The sequence below is a fragment of the Stegostoma tigrinum genome, chromosome 3 (assembly GCF_030684315.1).
Source record: "Stegostoma tigrinum isolate sSteTig4 chromosome 3, sSteTig4.hap1, whole genome shotgun sequence".
Classification (NCBI taxonomy): domain Eukaryota; kingdom Metazoa; phylum Chordata; class Chondrichthyes; order Orectolobiformes; family Stegostomatidae; genus Stegostoma; species Stegostoma tigrinum.
In genome coordinates this window covers 123,297,689-123,315,812 of record NC_081356.1, presented here as the reverse complement: position 1 = coordinate 123,315,812, position 18,124 = coordinate 123,297,689, and the positions used below count along the sequence as shown (strand labels likewise).

The window sequence follows — 18,124 nt, the reverse complement described above, 5'->3', positions numbered from 1 at the left end:
AGGATATCTGCCTGTCATGGATGAGTTGGACCGAAGGGTCTTTCCAATGCTGTATAGCTCTATTCGTGTATTATCATATTGCTGTTTGTAGAACTATTGTGAACAAATTACTTCCACACTCCTGAAATTGCAACAATGACTCCACTCCAAAAATAACGTCATTGGCTGTAAAGCAATCTTGACAAATTCTTGACAGAAGGTGCTATAAAAATGCAAGTTTCGGCGTGAATCGTTCACTCTGCTTTCTTCCCAGATACTGCCAGACCTGAGTTTTTCCCAGCAATTTCTCTTTACGTTTCCAATCTCCAGCATTCGCAGTTTTTTTTTCCATTCGAAAAGGGCAGATGACCGAATATATTGGTCAGGTAAAGTGTTAAGGATCTGCTGAGCTTTATTAACCATTTTCTCAATCCACATTCAGTGATTTGTGTATTAATATGCCAGATTCCTGTCTCCGCATCGCCTTCAGGATTAACTTTTTGACCACGTTTATTTTCCTATGAGATTCCTTGTCGCTGGCTATGTTGGCATTGAATGTTGGCTATAAATGCAACTTGGTGCCATAGTGAGATCCCTATTTTTGAAGACGCAGGGGCAGATTCCATCAATGGAGGGAAAAAAAGGCATCCTCCAATATCGGCAAAGTGTAACAGGTCGTTTTTGTTAATTGCGAGGAGAGGAGGAAGAACCGTGTTTTTTTTTAAGAAAGAACGGCTGTTGCCTCTGTCTAAAACCGAGAGCGAGAGAGAGAGAGAGAGAGAGACAGAGACGTTGTACGCTGGCGAATATGCGGGGCGGAACGGAGAGCTAATGGATCGACTGGCAGACGGAGAAGAAGCCGGAACGGTGAGGAAAGCAGCCAGGAGGCCGTTAGGGGGAAACCTGTCAATCAAATTCAAACCGAGCGCGCGAGGCGCCCGCTGCAGACCCGCGGGGATACAGAGAGAGAGAGAAACCTGTCAATCAAATTCAAACCGACCTACTGCTCCCCTAAGAAGCGCACGTTGGACTGATCTAGCAACCCACGGACCGTTCGATAACAACTTCAAAGTCGAGTCGGGGAAGACGAAAGCCAGGCCGGCAGGTGAGAGAGTTCGGTCAGCTTACCGATAAACCCAGTGCCCGGTTCAGGTTATCCTCAACACTCACCATGGTGCCCTGACTGCCTATAACCATAGCCTCCGTCATACTGACCCTAATCAGTTTAACTTTGCCCCACCCCACTCTAGAGTGAGACCCCAGCTGCCCCCGACTCTTTGATTCCATCTCCCAGGGCTTTAATTCTTCTTCCTGACCCCCCATCTTCAGGGTAGCTCCCTGCCGTCCGACTCTATTTCCCCATTCCCAGGGCAAGGCCCTGTTCTGTAACCCCATTTCCACATCTTTTACATTCTTCATTGTCTCTCTATCAGTCTTGTCCTGTAACACAACTTTGTCTCTTCCTGTATAGAGTCTGCCCTCTGACACAATTCGAACCCTGACTTGTAACCCTGTTTCCCTGGGTCCGAGCCCTGCTCTCTGATCCCATTTCCTCATATCCTCAGATAACAGCCCCGATTTCTAACTGAATTTCCCACGTCCGTTGTCAAATACTGCTATCTAACTCTATTTCCCTATCTCCCCCAGCCCCTCATGCTTTCTGATCATAGCTCCATTATCCAATGCCACTCCGTCAGCTGCCTTAGTCTCTATTGCTCCTGAATCAAAGTCCTGCTCTCCAACCCCATTTTCCCACTCCCATAATCTCTTGAATCAAACCAAATGCTGATTGTTCATTCGAGTTGTCATCAAACATATTGATGCTTTATTGCAAACATGTGCATGAATTTGCAAACTCCGACAAACTATTGCAGAAACCATTTGAGCGAGAATGGGAACAAGTAATCTTCAATACTGAGAGACTGTCTTAAAAAGGGAAGAAAAGTACTGCTTTAATCACTGAAAACAAAAAGTGCTGGAAATCATAGCAGGTCAGGCAGCATCCATGGAGATAAAGGAAACTAATGTTTCGAGTCCATATGACTCTTTGTTGATTACCTCCTGAAAGTCCAAATAAAACACCTCCATTGGCTCCCCTTCATCAATTCAAGAGTCACATTCTCAAAAAATCCCAAATATGTCAAGCATGATTTCCTTTTCGTAAATCAATGTTGTATGATCCTGTCACTGTTTTCAAAGTGTTCATCTATTGTGATTTTTGTGGTGGAATCTAACACTTCGCCATGACCAACGTCAGACTGATTGGCCCATTAATCCTGATTTCCCTTTGTCTTCCTTTTTGAACAGGAGAATTATCTTAGCTACCCTCTAATCTGTACAACCTGTTACATAGTCTATAGAATTTTGGAAGATGACCACCAATGCATTCACTCTTTCCAAGGCCACTTCCATATGTACTCTGGGATATAGAATATCGGATCCTGGGATTTTATCTGCTTTTAATCATCAATTTCTGCAACACCATTTCCCTACTAGTACTAATTTCCTTCACTTTCTCCCTCATTAATCTGTGTTTCCCAGCATTTCTGGTTGATGCTATACTCTGTCTTCCTTTGTGAAAACAGACTGTTTTTAGTTGATCAGCCGTTTCCTTGTCCTCCATTATGAATCCCACTGTTTCTTATTGTAAGTGAGATATGGTTGTCTTCACTTATCTTTTCTCTTCTCTTCAAATAACTATAGAAACGTTTATAGTTAGTTTTTATATTCCCCACAAGCTCATCTCAAACCCTATTTTCCCTTTCTGAATCAATCCCTGTGCCCTCGTTTGCTGAATTCTAAATGCTCCCAAACCTGAGGTCTCTGGCCAATTTTTGTCTTGTCTTTGGATCTAATGCTACCTGTAATTTCCTTTGTAAACCATGATTTGGCCACCTTTCCCATTTTACTTTTGCAACAGATATGAATGAATAACAGTTGCAGTTCACCCATATGGTTTGTTTATATTTGCTGTTGCTTTACCGCCCTCACCCTTTTAAGCAACGTCTTCAATCTAATGTCACAGCAACCTCATGCCTTTTACTATCATAATTTTCTCTATTTAGCTTCTGGACCCGAGAACCAAAATCAACTACATCACTCTCTATTTTGATAAAGAACACAAATTTATTGTGGTCATTCAGCCACATGGGGCCTCGGACAGCTAGATTGCCAATTATTCCTTTTTCATTGGATAATATCAGGATGTTTTCTGTTAGGTCCTTAATATATTGGTCCAGAAAACCATCCTATATACCATCCAGGAATTCCTCCTGTATGATATTGTTACTATTTTGATTTGCGCAATCTTTATGCAGATTAAAGATGACCATAATGAAACATCAAGTGGCAGTTGTTCAGAAGTAACCTGCTCATTTTGAATCCTGCCAGGTACACTTGACTTCTGATCTCATTAAAGCCTTACTCCAAACATGGACAAAAGAACAGAACTTCAGTGATAAGACTGACTGCCTTGACATCAAGGCAACAAGCTATAGATCAGCTGTACAAATACTTTGCTCACTAGGTTAAGTCAGAGGCCAGGAATTCTTACAGTCCACCTCCCTGCTCTTGAAAGCTTGTTCCTCATCTACAAGTCCCAAGGCATCTACCAAATGCAATGTAGCAATTCACTAATACCACTTTTGACAGCATCTTCCAAATCATGACCACTACCACCTGGTTTGATACAAGCAATTGATGCATGGGAGTATCACCCACCTACAGGTTTCTCTCCAAATCACACATCATCCTGATTTGGGAAAAAAAATTGTTGCATTTTCACAATCACTGGGTCAAAGTCCAAGCACTTCATTCCTAAAAAATGTAGCAGTTCTAGAGGGCAACTGACCTGAAATCTTTCAAGGGCAGTTAGGGGCGTGAAGTTAATGCTGTCCTTTCAATGAATGCCAGCATTTCTTGGACACATTTGAAATAAGGTCACATTGCTGTTGTTTTGGTACTTTGATGAAATGGGCTGTCTGAATTCACATCTCTCAGCTAGACTCTGTCCAGGTCCAGTGAGACTGCAGAGAAGACATAATATTGTCATATAGCTGGGAGGTTCCTCTTGGTTTAGTGATTTTTATTTTAGTTTGATTGGGGCGGCGTGTTCGATAATTACTTTGCTGCTGGTCTTAAACATGGAGGCACATGTGACGCTGGCCCTCATCAGGTGATACTGGGCAACTCAATGTCAACGTTTATTAAATTATAGGCTGCAATGAGGTTTCAAACTAAGGAATTACGGAAAGATAATACAGGATGGGAAATGGGTTTGAATGATTTTGAGGACCATTGTCTCTGTAGAGAGGCTATGTGAGATGGGAAATGTGGCTAAAACAGTAACAAGTTACTGCATATGCTGGAATGTGTTCCAAAAACAAAAAAATGCTGGAGATCACAGCGGGTCAGGCAGCGTGTAAAATGAAATCACTTGGGCTTGGAGATAGTATATTGGGATGGTGTAGTGGCGTAGGCACTCCACTAAGAAAGCTAGACCCCTATACGCTCCATTGCGAAGAAAAACCAGGAGTGAGGTAATCCGGCTCAAGGGACACCAGAGTTCAAAAAACAGGTGGGAAAACACAACAGCACTTCATTGGAGACTGCACCGATGTTATCCAACAGAGTAATGAAACGCCTGTGGAACAACCAACCACAACGTATCTGGAATATTGAGCACACTTTTGGTCTCCTTATCTGAGGAATTATGTTTTTCTGGAGAGTTAATGTAGTGAGGGCTTACCAGACTGATTTACTGGGATGGCAGTACTGTTGTATGAGGATAGGTTGAATTGGTTAGGATTATATGCTGAAGTTCAGAAGAATGACAGAGGAATCTCAAAGAAACATATCAATTTCTAATAGGCCTAGACAGAATTGATGAAGGAAGAATGTTCCCAATGATGGGACAGTTAAGAAGTCGGAGTCACAGTCTGAAGATATAGGTGGACCATGAAGGACTGAGATGAGGACAGATTTCTTCACCCAGGAAGTTTTGAGCCTGTGGAACTCTCAGCCACAGAGTGCAGTCAAGGCATTTTATGATTTCAAGAAGGAGTTCAGTTTAGCACTTGAGAGTAAAGGGATTAAAAGATAGGAGGAACAGCAGGAACAGACTATTGAGTTAGGTGGTTAGCCATGAACATAATGAATGATGGATCAGGCAGGTTATCCACATTGATAGCAAAAATATGAAGGGAGATTATTATGTGAATGGCTGTAAACTGAGGGAGGGGAATGTCCAATGAGACCAGGGTGTCATTGTTTAGCAGTCGCTGAAAGTAAGCATGCAGGTGTAGCAAGCAGTAAAGAAGACAAACTGTATGTTGACCTCTGCAACAAGAAGATTCAAGTGTAGGAACAAGGATGTCCAGCTGTCATTATACAAGAAATTTCTAAGGCCACACCTAAAATGTTGCATGCAATTTTGGTCTACTTTTCTGAGGAACGGTGTTCTTGCTGTAGAGTGAAGGTTGCAATTGCCATCTTCATATCCAGAAAGATTGTTCTGGAATCTCGGGAATTCTAGAAGGTAAAATTAATACAACTGTTCCTTCTGAAAACTTAGCATAAACCCCATCAGGATTTGATTCTCCTGCATCGTCCTCATTACAGTGTTTTTGTTCCTTTTATTAGTCATCTACTTCCATTTTGAATGGCTCGATCAAACCTGCCTCCACCACAATATCTGGCAGTGCTTTTCAGATCCTAACAATTTATTATATGCAAAAGCTTTTCTTCACCACATTTGCTTCTTTTACAAATTACTTTACTGCACCCTCATTCTCAATTCTTTCACAAGTAGGAACATATTCTGTGTTTAGTCTGTCCACACCTCTCAATTTTGAATAGCTCAGTCAGATCTCCTTCCAGCTTTCTATTCTTCAAGAGAACAGTCTGAAAAATCTCCAGCGAATCTTTCTGTTTCTAATTCTTTAACGTGACATCAGTTTTACTGAAAAGGCCAGCAGTTTTGCTGAGCTGTAATTGCCCTTGCCGCGAATGGCCCACCAGATCATTTCTGAGGACAGCAAAGAGTCACCCACGCTGCTGAGAGTCTGGCAAAGCCACACATAGGCTAGACCAGGTAAGAATGGCAGAGTTTCTTCCCCTTAAGGAAATCGTAAACCAAATTGCTTTTTTAAATAACAATCAATGACAGCTTCATGGTCACTATTATTAAGACTATCTTTCAATTCCAGATTTTATTAATAAACTAAACTTATTTAAATTGCACCAACTGCCATGGTTCACAATAAACAACTGCACCTCCCAGTCGCGAACCATTTCAACTCCCCCCTCCCATTCCTTAGACGACATGTCCATCCTGGGCCTCCTGCAGTGCCATAATGATGCCACCCGTCCCCTTGACCTGACCGTCCTCCCTGGACTGACCTATCCCTACCTCCCCACCCGTACTCTCCTCTCCACCTATCTTCTCTATCTATCTTTGGTCCGCTTCCCCCTCTCTCCTTATTTATTTCAGACTCCTCTCCCCATCCCCCTTTTCTGATGAAGGGTCTAGGCCCGAAACATCAGCTTTTGTACTCCTAAGATGCTGCTTGGCCTGCTGCGTTCATCCAGCTCCACACTTTGTTATCTTGAAGTTACTGGGTGAAATGCTTCTATGTGAAGCATCATTGGGCACATATTTTCTATTTCTGTTTGCTTATGAACACTGCTGGCATTCACTGGTTAGCAAAAATTATGAAACCGTAGAACACCATTTAGCAAATTACAATGACCTAGAATAAGCCCACATTCTTTTGTAACTATTTACATGACCCTGTTGCTCATGTTATAGGCGTAAGATGACAACTGGCGATTTGAAGGGAGCACTTCGAAAATTAGAACAAGGAGTTCGTTCATTGAATTATCCTCAAGATATTGATTATAATGGGTAAGAAACATTAATGCAGCACTATTATCATTTCAATAGGTTAAAAGCTTAAAAGAAAGTGATCCATTTTTTGATATTTATGTAACACCTTTTACTACTCTGTTACATAGCATGATGCAGCCAGTTGAACAGTTTTGAAGTGTAATCCGTTGAAATGTGGCAAAAATTTGCACATAATCATAACCCACAAAGACAAAGAGACCATGACCTGATAATTCTTTTTGTGCATAATTTTGGCCAGGACATTGGAGGACTCCACTGATACCTTTGAAATTGTAGTCTTTTGATTTCTTATGTCCACCTGAAAGGCAAATGAAGCTTGGTTTAACATGGCATTTGACTGTGCAGTACTATTTCAGGTATACTAATGCATCAGTATGAATGTGTTCAAATTTCTGGAGTGGTTTATTTAAACCCATGACCTGCAGTGCTTTAAATTCAGGTTGAAATTCCTTGTACATAAACAAAGTTGCTGTAAACGCTGAGTGGGTCTGGCAGCATCCGTGAAGGAGAAAGAGAGAACTGGGTAGTTCTCAGTTCTGAGGAAGGGTCACCGGACCTGAAACATTAAATCTGTTTTCTCCTTCACAGATGCTGCCAGACCTGCTGAGCTTTGCCGGCAACTTTGTTTTTGTTCTTCCAGCAACTTTCTTTTGGTTTTAAAAATTCTTTGTGTTTTGCTCTAAATGAGAGCAACAGGGAGACTGCTTGTGGCAAACAGGCAGGTAGTAGATATTTTACAATCTTAAAAAAGTTTGGCTTGATTGTTTGATTTTATTTTAAAAAGAAATCTGGAAATATAAAGCTGATATAGGTAAAAGTGGTCACGAAGCTGTCAATTCATTGTAAAAACCTAATTGGTTCCCTTACGCTTTCTTGGCAATGAAAACTGCTTTACCGTGTGGCCCACGTGTGACTTGATTGTATCAAATTTCAATAAAAAAATCTAGGACAATTATGGAGAAGCAGTGAATGTTGGCTTTGCCAGTGTCAATATAGTTGGAACAGGAACTGGGATAATATCAGTGTTCAATATATTAACCAATTATAGTATTTCGATGCTTAAACTGCCATACTTTGAGGACTCACTACAGCTCTTTTGACTGTCTGGTTATTGATTTTTAAAAAAAAAATCAAAGTTTATTAATCTTTGCAATAGGTTACAATAAAACTTTCACCAATAATGCTAATTAGACAAAGTTTGTTACCTAGCATGTATTCAGGCATTTGAATGTGTTCTTGCATTGTGAAGCCAGGGATTTGAACTTAAGATCAAACACAATGAAAATCCATAAACCAATATCTTTCATATTGCTCAGAATCTCTAGGGACATAGAATTGACTTTATGGAACAAGGAAGGTGATGGCCAACTTGATTTCCTGTCTGTGACTCCATGACTTTATTGCATTTTCCAAACTCCTTCCATTCTTCTGGGTTGATTTACGTTGCAATTTTTTAATTAAATTCATTCATGGGGAATAAGTGCCTCTGGCTGCTTGTCCCTCGTTCCCTGTGGTGATGCGCTGTCTCCTTGAACCGCTGCAGTCCATGTACAGGTAGACCCACAATGCCAGTAGAGAAGGAATCCCTCAATTTTGACACAGAAATAATGAAGAATAGCAATACATTTCCAACCGAGTTGCTTGCAGGGGAACTTACAGGTGTTCTGTATGTCACGTGCCCTTGTCCTTCTGGAGGGAAGTGGTTGTGAGTGTGGAAGGTACTGCTAAGGACCTGTAGTAAATTTCTGCAAGGCAGTAGACACCAGTGCTATGACTGAGGCATTGGTGATGGAATGAGTGGGATGGTTTTTGATGTGGTGCCAATTGAGGGGGATGCTTTGTCCTGGGTGGTGTCAAGTTTCTCGAGAATTGTTGGAACAGCACTCATCCAGGCAACTGGTGAGCATTTCATAACACTCCTCGTAGATGAAGGACACAGGAGTGAGACAGGAATGAGTTCCTCGCTGAAATTCCAAACCATCAGGCTTTTAAAATGTCAACTGAACTGAGTTCTGAGGATGTGGTAATAAGGTCCAAGAAATCAAAGTAGTGATGATGGAGAAGGAAAGATTTGGGAGAACAGTTTGGAGAGTGAGGATCTTCAGTTCTATTGATAGTCAAAGCTGAGTACATAAGGAGAAACTTTTTCTGTTGGTGGCAGGATTAAGAGTCAGAGGACATCAAGTTAGGATTGATTGAAGGAGTAGAAACAATATGAGGAAAACCTTTCCACCCTGTAAATGATTAGGATCGAAAGTGCTTTATTTGAAAGTGAAATGCAGATTTAATCATAACATAGAAATATAGCAGCAGGACTAGGCCATTTGACTCCTCGAGTCTGATCAGCCACATTCATATTGAATGGCGGAATATAGAGTTCAATACCCTGATCCTGCCCTCATCACATACTCCTTGATCCCTTTAGTCACGAGCTTTATTAATTTCTTTCTTGAAAACGCATGATCTTTGGTCTCAATCACTTTCTGTGGTAGTCAATTCCATGGGCTTGCCTCTCTGTGGGTGAAGAAATTTCTCTGATCTTAGTCCTAAAAAGTTTACCACTTATCCTGAAACCCCGGCCCCCGGGTTTGGACTCCCCATCCACCATCGGGAGCATCTTTACTGCATCTAACCTATCTAGTCCTGTTAGAATTTTGTAAGTTTCTACGAGATTCCACTAACCCCTGTAACCAATTTTTCCAAACTCCAGTGAGTACAATTCGAATTGGTTTGCTCTCTTCTCATCCGTCAGACCTGCAATTCCAGGAATGACTTTCAAAAAGAATTTGTTTCATTCACTGAAGTGGAAAAAAAAACATGCGGGGATTTAGGCCATAGGTTGACTAGTTTAATAGCTTTTAAAGTGCTGACATGGATGTCACAGATCAAATGAGGGCGGCACGGTGGCTCAGTGGTTAGCACTGCAGCCTCACAGTGCCAGGGACCCGGGATCGACTCCAACCTCGGGTAACTGTCTGTGCGGAGTTTCCACGTTCTCCCCGCGTCTGCGTGGGTTTCCTCCCACAGTCCAAAGATGTGCAGGCCAGGTGGATCGGCCATGCTAAATTGGCCGTAGTGTTCAAGGGTGTGTGGGTTATAGGCGGATGGGTCTGGGTGGGATGCTCCAGGCGGCGGTGGGATTCTCTTTTGGCGGTTATTGTGGGGACGGGGTGTGAGGGATGAGTTGCGGGAAATGCGGCAGACACGGTCGAGGGCATTCTCGACCGTTGTGGGACGGCGGGGGGGTGGGGCGGGTGATGTTGCGGTCCTTGAAGATCTTGGATGTACAGGAGTGGAATGCCTCATCTTGGGAGCGGATGCGAAGGAATTGGGAATAGGGAAAGGAATTTTTGCAGGAAGGTGGGTGGGAGGAGAATCCCCCTCACCCTCACATACCATCCCACCAAACTCTGGATACAATGCATCATCGTCTGACACTTCCACCATCTACAATCCGACCCCACCACCCAAGACATTTTTCTATCCCCACCCTTGTCTGCCTTCCGGAGAGACCAATCTCTCTGGGCCTCCCTTGTCCGCTCCACACTCCCCTCCAACCGCACCATACCAGGCACTTTGCCCTGGAACCGCAGGAAGTGCTACACTTGCCCCCACATCTCCTCCCTCACCCACATCCCAGGCCCCAAGATGACTTTCCACATCAAGCAAATGTTCACCTGCACATCTGCCAATGTGGTATACTGTATCTGCTGTACCCATTGTGGCTTTCTCTACACTGGGGAAACCAAGCAGAGGCTTGGGGACTGCTTTGCAGAACACCTACGCTCGGTTTGCGATAAACAACTGCACCCCCCATTCGCGAACCATTTCACCTCCCCCTCACATTCCTTCGATGACATGTCCATCCTGGGCCTCCTGTAGTGCCACAATGATGCCACCCGAAGGTTGCAGGAACAGCAACTCATATTCCGCTTGGGAATCCTGCAGCCCAATGGTATCAATGGGGATTTCACAAGCTTCAAAATCTCCCCTCCTCCCACTGCATCCTAAAACCAGCCCAGCTTGTCCCCGCCTCCCTAATCTGTTCTTCCTCTCACCTATCCCCTCCTCCCACCTCAAGCCGAACCTCCATTTCCTACCTACTAAGTTCATCCCACCGCCTTGACCTGTCAGTCCTCCCCGGACTGACCTATCCCCTCCCTAACTCCCCACCTGTACTCACCTCTACAGGCTCCATCCCTGTCCCTTTTTACTTGTCTGTCTCCTCTCCACCCACCTTCTCCTCTACCCATCTTTGATCTGCCTCCCCTCTCCCTATTCATTTCAGAACCCTCTCCCCATCCACCTTTTCTGATGAGGGGTCCAAGCTCGAAACGTCAGCTTTTGTGCTCCGAAGATGCTGCTTGGCCTGCTGTGTTCATCCACCTCCACACTTGTTATCTCCTTATGGTACTCGTTACATCTTTTCAACCTGAAAAAAATCCATTAGTTCTGACTCTGTTGTCTCTGTGTTAACCAATCTTACATCCACGTTATACATTACCCTAATACCATGAGCTCCTAACTTGTGCAGTAATATTTTATTTGGCACCTTTTTGAATTGTCTTCTGAAAACAATCCCTGATGCACTGTACAGTTTTGTCTTCCATACAGACTAGTATCACCCATGACAATTATAATGCTCTTCTTGTGCATCTCATATTCTGATTAATACTTTGTCCTACAATGAGGTCTGTAGACTATTCCCACCATGACTGTTCCCTTGCTATTCCTTATTTCCAACCAAACTGATTCTATATCAGTGTCTATTGCACCAATATCATTACTCCTACCTGACTGATACCACCGTTTAATAAGCAACCCCACCTGTTTTTCCTTTTCACCTAGTCTTATGAAATGTTGAATGTTTTTGAATATTGAGTTTATTAATCTTTGTCACTCGGCTATTACAGAGACGTGATTACAATCATGGTATATTCATTTATTTCTACTTCCGTTATTATCTCATCTGTCTTGTTACAAAAGCTGCATGCTTTCAGATAAAGCATCTTAAACTTTGAATTTTTACCATTATTACTTGTTTTCATTGTAATATACTATTTTATATATATTTTCTACCCTTTCTCGTCATATTTTTATTAGCAGTTGCTTTTTCATCACCCTGAAATTCAACTTTCTTGTTTCTTTTTGACATTTTAAATTTCATTTCAGTTGAACCCTCCTCCCTCTACTAAGCCATTTAAAGTTGTTTCTACAAACTTAGTTTGATAATTTGCCAGATACTTGTTCTAATATGATTCAAATAATGCCTATCCCAATGGATCAGCTGTCTGTTTTTCTCCCCAGCAATACTGCCAGTGCTCCATGAATTGGAAGACATTTCTCTCAGTCCAACTTTGGGCTATACATTTACCTCTTTAAACATAACTCCCAACACCAATTTGCATGTGACTCAGGTCGTCATCTCGACCACTGGATCTTGTGCTTCTTACGCCAACATCCTCCCCAGCCCAGAAGGTGTCCTGAACCTTGTCACCACCAGGTAGACAACAGAGCCTTCAGGACACTCTGCGTTTGCTGCAGAGAACAGTATCTGTGTTACCCCTATTACTACCACATTTCTGTTTTCTGTCCCAGCTTGAATGGTACTATGTAGTACAGTGCTATGGGTAGCTTGATCATCTTCCACACTGTGCCCCCTTCCACTCGGGGAGCGAGGACCTTGTACATCTTAAACAAGTCTGAAGCTCTTCCAAAGCTAAATTCTGCCTCAATTTGCTTCTGTACTGTAACTATTCTATTCTTTTTATCTCATTGGCAGTAGATATCTATAGTAATCATCCAGTGGAAGCGGTTTATCCTGTAATCATTTATTCCGGATTTTAAATACTGAAAAGTTTTATAGTAAAACAGGAAAGTGTTTGGCCCATTTTGTCTCTGTCATCTCTTTGGTACACCAACCCAAATGCATCTACTACCTTGCATTTTTTTCGTAGCCAATGCCTTCCAATTCTAATATTCGCTCAGTTTTCTTGAAGATGAAGACATTGTCTCTGCCTCATTTACCTCCTGCAACAAAACATTATCTCCCAACCTCTTGTCTTGTTTTCTTGATGACATATTTAAAATGATGGTCTCTTTACACTGACCACCAGCTAGAGAAAATAAGTTTATTCTATTCACTATCCAAATGTCAATAGACTATAATCAAGTTTGTGGATGACACAAAACTCCATAGGAAAGCAAGAGCTGAACACAACACAAAAAATTTTCAGAGCAATATCGATAAGTAAATGGGCAAAAGCTTAGCAGATGAAACATAAAGTGGGGAAATGCAAAGTTATGTACTTTGTCAAGAAGAATAGAAGAACTGAATATTATTTAAATGGAAAAAGACTGCAGAAAACTGCAATACAGAGATCTGGGCGTATATGTGAATAAATCACTAAAAGCTAGTTTACAGTTTCAGCAGGCAGTAGAGAAAGCAAATGGCATGTTAGCCTTTATTCCAAAGGGAATGAAGTATAAAAGTAGAGAAGCCTTGCTAAAACTATACAAGACACCACTTTTATCATGTATGGAATACTGTGAACAGTTCTGTTTCACTTATCTTAGGAAAGATACGCTGGCAGAGAAGGTTCACGAGCTTGATGGAGGGACTAGTTTTTGAGGAGAGGTTGAGTAGGTTCGACCTGTATTCATTGAGTTTGGCAAAATACGAGGCAGCCTTATTGAAACATACAAGATTTTTAGGGGACTGAACAAGGCAGATGCGGAAAGATTGCTGCCCCTTGTGGGAATGTCTAGGAGCTTCTCTGACCTGTGGGCATAATGTCCGAGTAAGGGGATACACATTAAGGACAGACACAAAGAATCTCCTCTCTTAGAGGGGAGTGAACATATGAATTCTTTACTGCAGAAGGCTATTGAGGCTAGATTGTCAAATATATTCATGGCTGATATGGACAGACTTTTAATCAAGAAGGGAATCAAAGTTCATGTGATGGTAACACCGTTGAATGCCATGGGGTGGTGGTTAGATTGCCTCTTATTTGAGATGGCCATAGCCTGGCATTTGTGCCGCACGTTTCTTGCCACTTGTCATCCCAATCCGGATATTGGCCAGATCTTGTTGCATTTGAACATAGACTGCTTCAGTATCTGAGAAGTTGCAAATGGTGTTGAACGTTGTGCATGATCAGCGAACATCCCCACTTCTGACCTTACGATGGAGGGAAGGTTAGTGATGAAGCAGCTGAAGCTGATTGGGCTGAGGACAGTACTCTGAGGAACTCCTGCAGAGATGCTCTGGGGCTGAGATGATTAACCCCCAACAACCACAACCATCTTCCTATGTCACTGGAGATATACCTGATCCATAGGAAGATGCGATAACCAGGTGTAGAGCTGGATGAACACAGCAGGCCAAGCAGCATCAGAGGAGCGGGAAAACCGACGTTTCGGGCCTAGAGGAAGGGTCTAGGCCCGAAACGTCAACTTTCCTGCTGCTCTGCTGGAGAGTTTGCCCCTGATACCCATTGATTGCAGTTTTGCTCGGGCTCCTTGATGCCACACTCGGTTGAATGCAGCCTTGATGTCAAGGGTTGTCACAATCACCTCACCTGGTATTCAGCTCTTTTGTCCATGTTTGAACCAAGGCTGCCATGAGACCAGGAGCTGAGAGGCCCTGGCGGAACCCAAACTGGGCATCACTGAGCAGGTTATTGCTGAGTAGGTGCTGCTTGATAACACTGTTGAGGACATGATTGAGAGTAGACTGATGGGACAGTAATTGGGCACGTTGGATTTATCCTGCTTTTTATGTACAGGACATAATTGGGTAATTTTCCACACTGTTGGGTAGATACCACTGTACTGGAGCAGCTTGGCTATGGAGTGGCAAATTCTGGAGCACAAGTCTTTAGCACCTTTGTTGTCAGAGCCCGAAGCCTTTCCAGTATACAGTGTCTCCGACTGTTTCTTGATATCAAGCGGAGTGAATTGAATTGGCTGAAGACTGATATCTGTAATGCTGCGGGCCATGGAGGAAGTCAAGATGGATCATCCAGTTGGCACTGCTGGCTGAAGATTGCTGCAAAAGTTTCAGCCTTGTCTTTTGCACTGATATGCCAGGGTATTCCATAATTGAGGATGGGGATATTTATGGAGCCACCTCATCCAGTGAGTTGTTTAATTGTCCACCACCATTCATGACTGGATGTGGCAGGACTGCAAAGCTTTGATCTGATCCATTGGTTGTGGGATGACATAGTCTCACTTGCTGGTTATGCAGTTTGGCATGAAAGTAGGCCTGTTTGGTAGCTTCACCAGGTTGACAGCTCATCTTCAGGTATGCCTGGTGCTTCTTTTGGCATACCCTCCTGCACTCTTCATTGAACCAGGATTAATTCCCTGGCTTGATGGTAATTGTTGAGTGGAGGATATGCAGACCGTGAGTTTACAGATTGTGCTAGTGTACAATTCTGCTGATGATAGCCCACAGCAGCCCATGGATGCCCAGTTTTGAGTTTCTGATCTGTGTGAAGTCTGTCCAATTTAGCACAGTGATATTGCCACATAGCACGATGGAGGTTCGTTTCAACGTGAAGGCGGAACTTTGTCTCCAAAAGGACTGTGTGATGGTCACCCTTACCAATACTGTCATTGACGGATGCAATTGGGCTGGTAGATTGGTAAAGATGAGGCCTAGTATGCTTTTCCCCCTTGCTGGCTGCATCACCACATGCTGCAGACCCAGTCTCAGTTATGTCCTTTAGGACCTGACCTGCTTACTCAGTAGTGCTACTACCAAGTCACTCTTGGTGGTGGACATTGAAATCCCCCATGTCGAGTATATTTTGTGCCCTTGCCAACCACAGTGCTTCTACCAAGCGTTCAAGAAATATTGATTCATCAGCTGAGGGAGGATGGTATGTTGTAATCAGCAGGAGGTTTCCTTGCCCATGTTTAACTTAAAACCATGAGACTTCATGGGGTCTAGGGCCAAAGTTGAGACTTCCAGAGCAACTCCCCCCTGACTGTATACCACTGTGCTGCCACTTCTGTTGGGTCTGTCTGCCAGTGAAACAGGACATATCCAGGGGTGGTGATGGTAAATTTAAGTTAGATAAACATAAGGTCTGGCGTTTTGTGAGACAAACCAGAACAGGACTTGCACAGTTAATGGTAGGGCCCTGGGAACTGTTGTTGAACAGGGGTCAAAGTACATAGTTCCTTGAAAGTGGTGTCACAGGTAAACAGGGTGAAGAAGAAGGTATTTAACACACTGGTCTTCATTAGTCAGAGCATGAGTATAGGAGTTGAGATGTTGTGTTGCAGCTGTATAGGATGTTGATGAGGTCACCTTTGGAGTGCTGTGTACAATCTGGTTGCCCTGCTATAGGAAGAATATTATTAAATTGGAAAGTGTGCAGAAAATATTTACAAGAATGTGGCTGGGAATGGAAGATTTGAGTTATAAGGAGAGACTGGATAGGCTGGGACTTTTTCCTCTGGAATGTAGGAGGTTGAGGGCTGACCTTTATAGAGGTTTATAAAATCATGAGAGGCATAGATGAATAGCAAAGGTCTTTTTCCTATGCTAGAGATTGCAGGTTTAAGTTGAGAGAGTAAAGATTTAAAAGGAACCTGAGGGGCTAGTTTTTCACACAGGGTGGTGCGTGCATGGAGTGAACTGTCAGAGGAAGTGGTAGAGGCAGTTACACTTACACCATCTAAAAGACATTTGGACAGGAATAGGAAGGGTTTTGGGATATGGTCCAACACAGGCAAATGGGACTAGTTTAGTTTGCGAAACTTGGTCGGCATGGATGAGTTGGACTGTGGGGTCTGTTTCCATGCTGTATGACTGTGACTGAAAGGTATTAAGGAATGGCAGGTACATAAGGAGTTCCGCCACAGATCAACCGTGATCTAATTGAATGGTGAGACAGGCTTGAGGTGTTCAAAGGCCTGCTCCTGTTGTTAACGGTTATGACAGGCACTATTTAAATGCAAGATTCTTTTTGTTTTTAACATTCTTTAATACCTTTATTCCACTGAAGCTGGTAATAGTATTCCACAATTGCTTACAACTATAACTCTCAGCCCAATGTTCAGTTTTATGTAAGATAACAAAGTGTGGAGCTGGATCAACACAGCAGGCCAAGCAGCATCTCGGGAGCACAAAAGCTGATGTTTCGGGCCTAAACCTTTCATCAGAGAGGGGGATGGGGAGAGGGAACTGGAATAAATAGGGAGAGAGGAGGAGGCGGACCGAAGGTGGAGAGGAGAGTATAGGTGAGGAGGTAGGGAGGGGATAGGTCAGTCCAGGGAAGACGGACAGGTCAAGGAGGCGGGATGAGGTGGTAGGTAGGAAATGGAGGTGCGGCTTGAGGTGGGAGGAAGGGATGGGTGAGAGGAAGAACAGGTTAGGGAAGTGGAGACAGGCTGGGCTGGTTTTGGGATGCATTGGGGGGAGGGGACGAGCTGGGCTGGTTTTGTGATGCAGTGGGGGGGGAGGGGAAGAACTGGGCTGGTTTTGGGATGCAGTGGGGGAAGGGGAGATTTTGAAGCTTGTGAAGTCCACATTGATACCGTTGGGCTGCAGGGTTCCCAAGCGGAATATGAGTTGCTGTTCTTGCAACCTTCGGGTGGCATCATTGTGGCACTGCAGGAGGCCCATGATGGACATGTCATCTGAGGAATGGGAGGAGGAGTTAAAATGGTTTGCAACTGGGAGGTGCAGTTGTTTGTTGCGAACTGAGCGGGGGTGTTCCGCAAAGCGGAGCCCAAGCCTCCGCTTGGTTTCCCCAATGTAGAGGAAGCCACACCAGGTACAATGGATACAATATACCACATTGGCAAATGTGCAGGTGAACATCTGCTTGATATGGAAGGTCATCTTGGGGACTGGGATAGGGGTGAGGGAGGAGGTGTGGGGGCAAGTGTAGCACTTCCTGCGGTTGCAGGGGAAGGTGCCGGGTGTGGTGGGGTTGGAGGAGAGTGTGGAGCGGACATGGGAGTCGTGGAGAGAGTGGTCTCTCCGGAAGGCAGACAAGGGTGGGGATGGAAAAATGTCTTGGGTGGTGGGGTCAGATTGTAGATGGCGGAAGTGTCGAAGGATGATGCGTTGTGTCTGGAGGTTGGTTGGGTGGCATGTGAGAACGAGGGGGATTCTCTGGGGGTGGTTGTGGCGGGGACGGGGTGTGAGGGTTGTGTTGCGGGAAATGCGGTCATGGGCGATCTCGACCTCTGCGGGCGGAAAGTTGCAGTCCT

General features: G+C 43.7%; 1 protein-coding gene across 5 annotated transcripts in view; it reads left to right on the top strand.

The window, feature by feature from the left end:
* Window positions 1-310: 310 nt before the first annotated feature.
* cep44 (centrosomal protein 44) overlaps window positions 311-18,124 on the top strand; it is a 73,814-nt gene continuing 56,000 nt past the window's right edge. The window contains exons 1-2 of one of the 5 annotated variants that reach the window (XM_059644871.1): window positions 311-1,084; window positions 6,788-6,883. In XM_059644871.1, the coding sequence (XP_059500854.1) occupies window positions 6,795-6,883 (89 nt within the window). In that variant the 5' untranslated portion in view covers window positions 311-1,084; window positions 6,788-6,794. Of the gene's footprint in view, window positions 1,085-6,787; window positions 6,884-18,124 lie in introns of those variants that run through there. The other 4 variants (XM_059644868.1, XM_059644872.1, XM_059644869.1 and 1 more) reach the window with 4 other exon arrangements.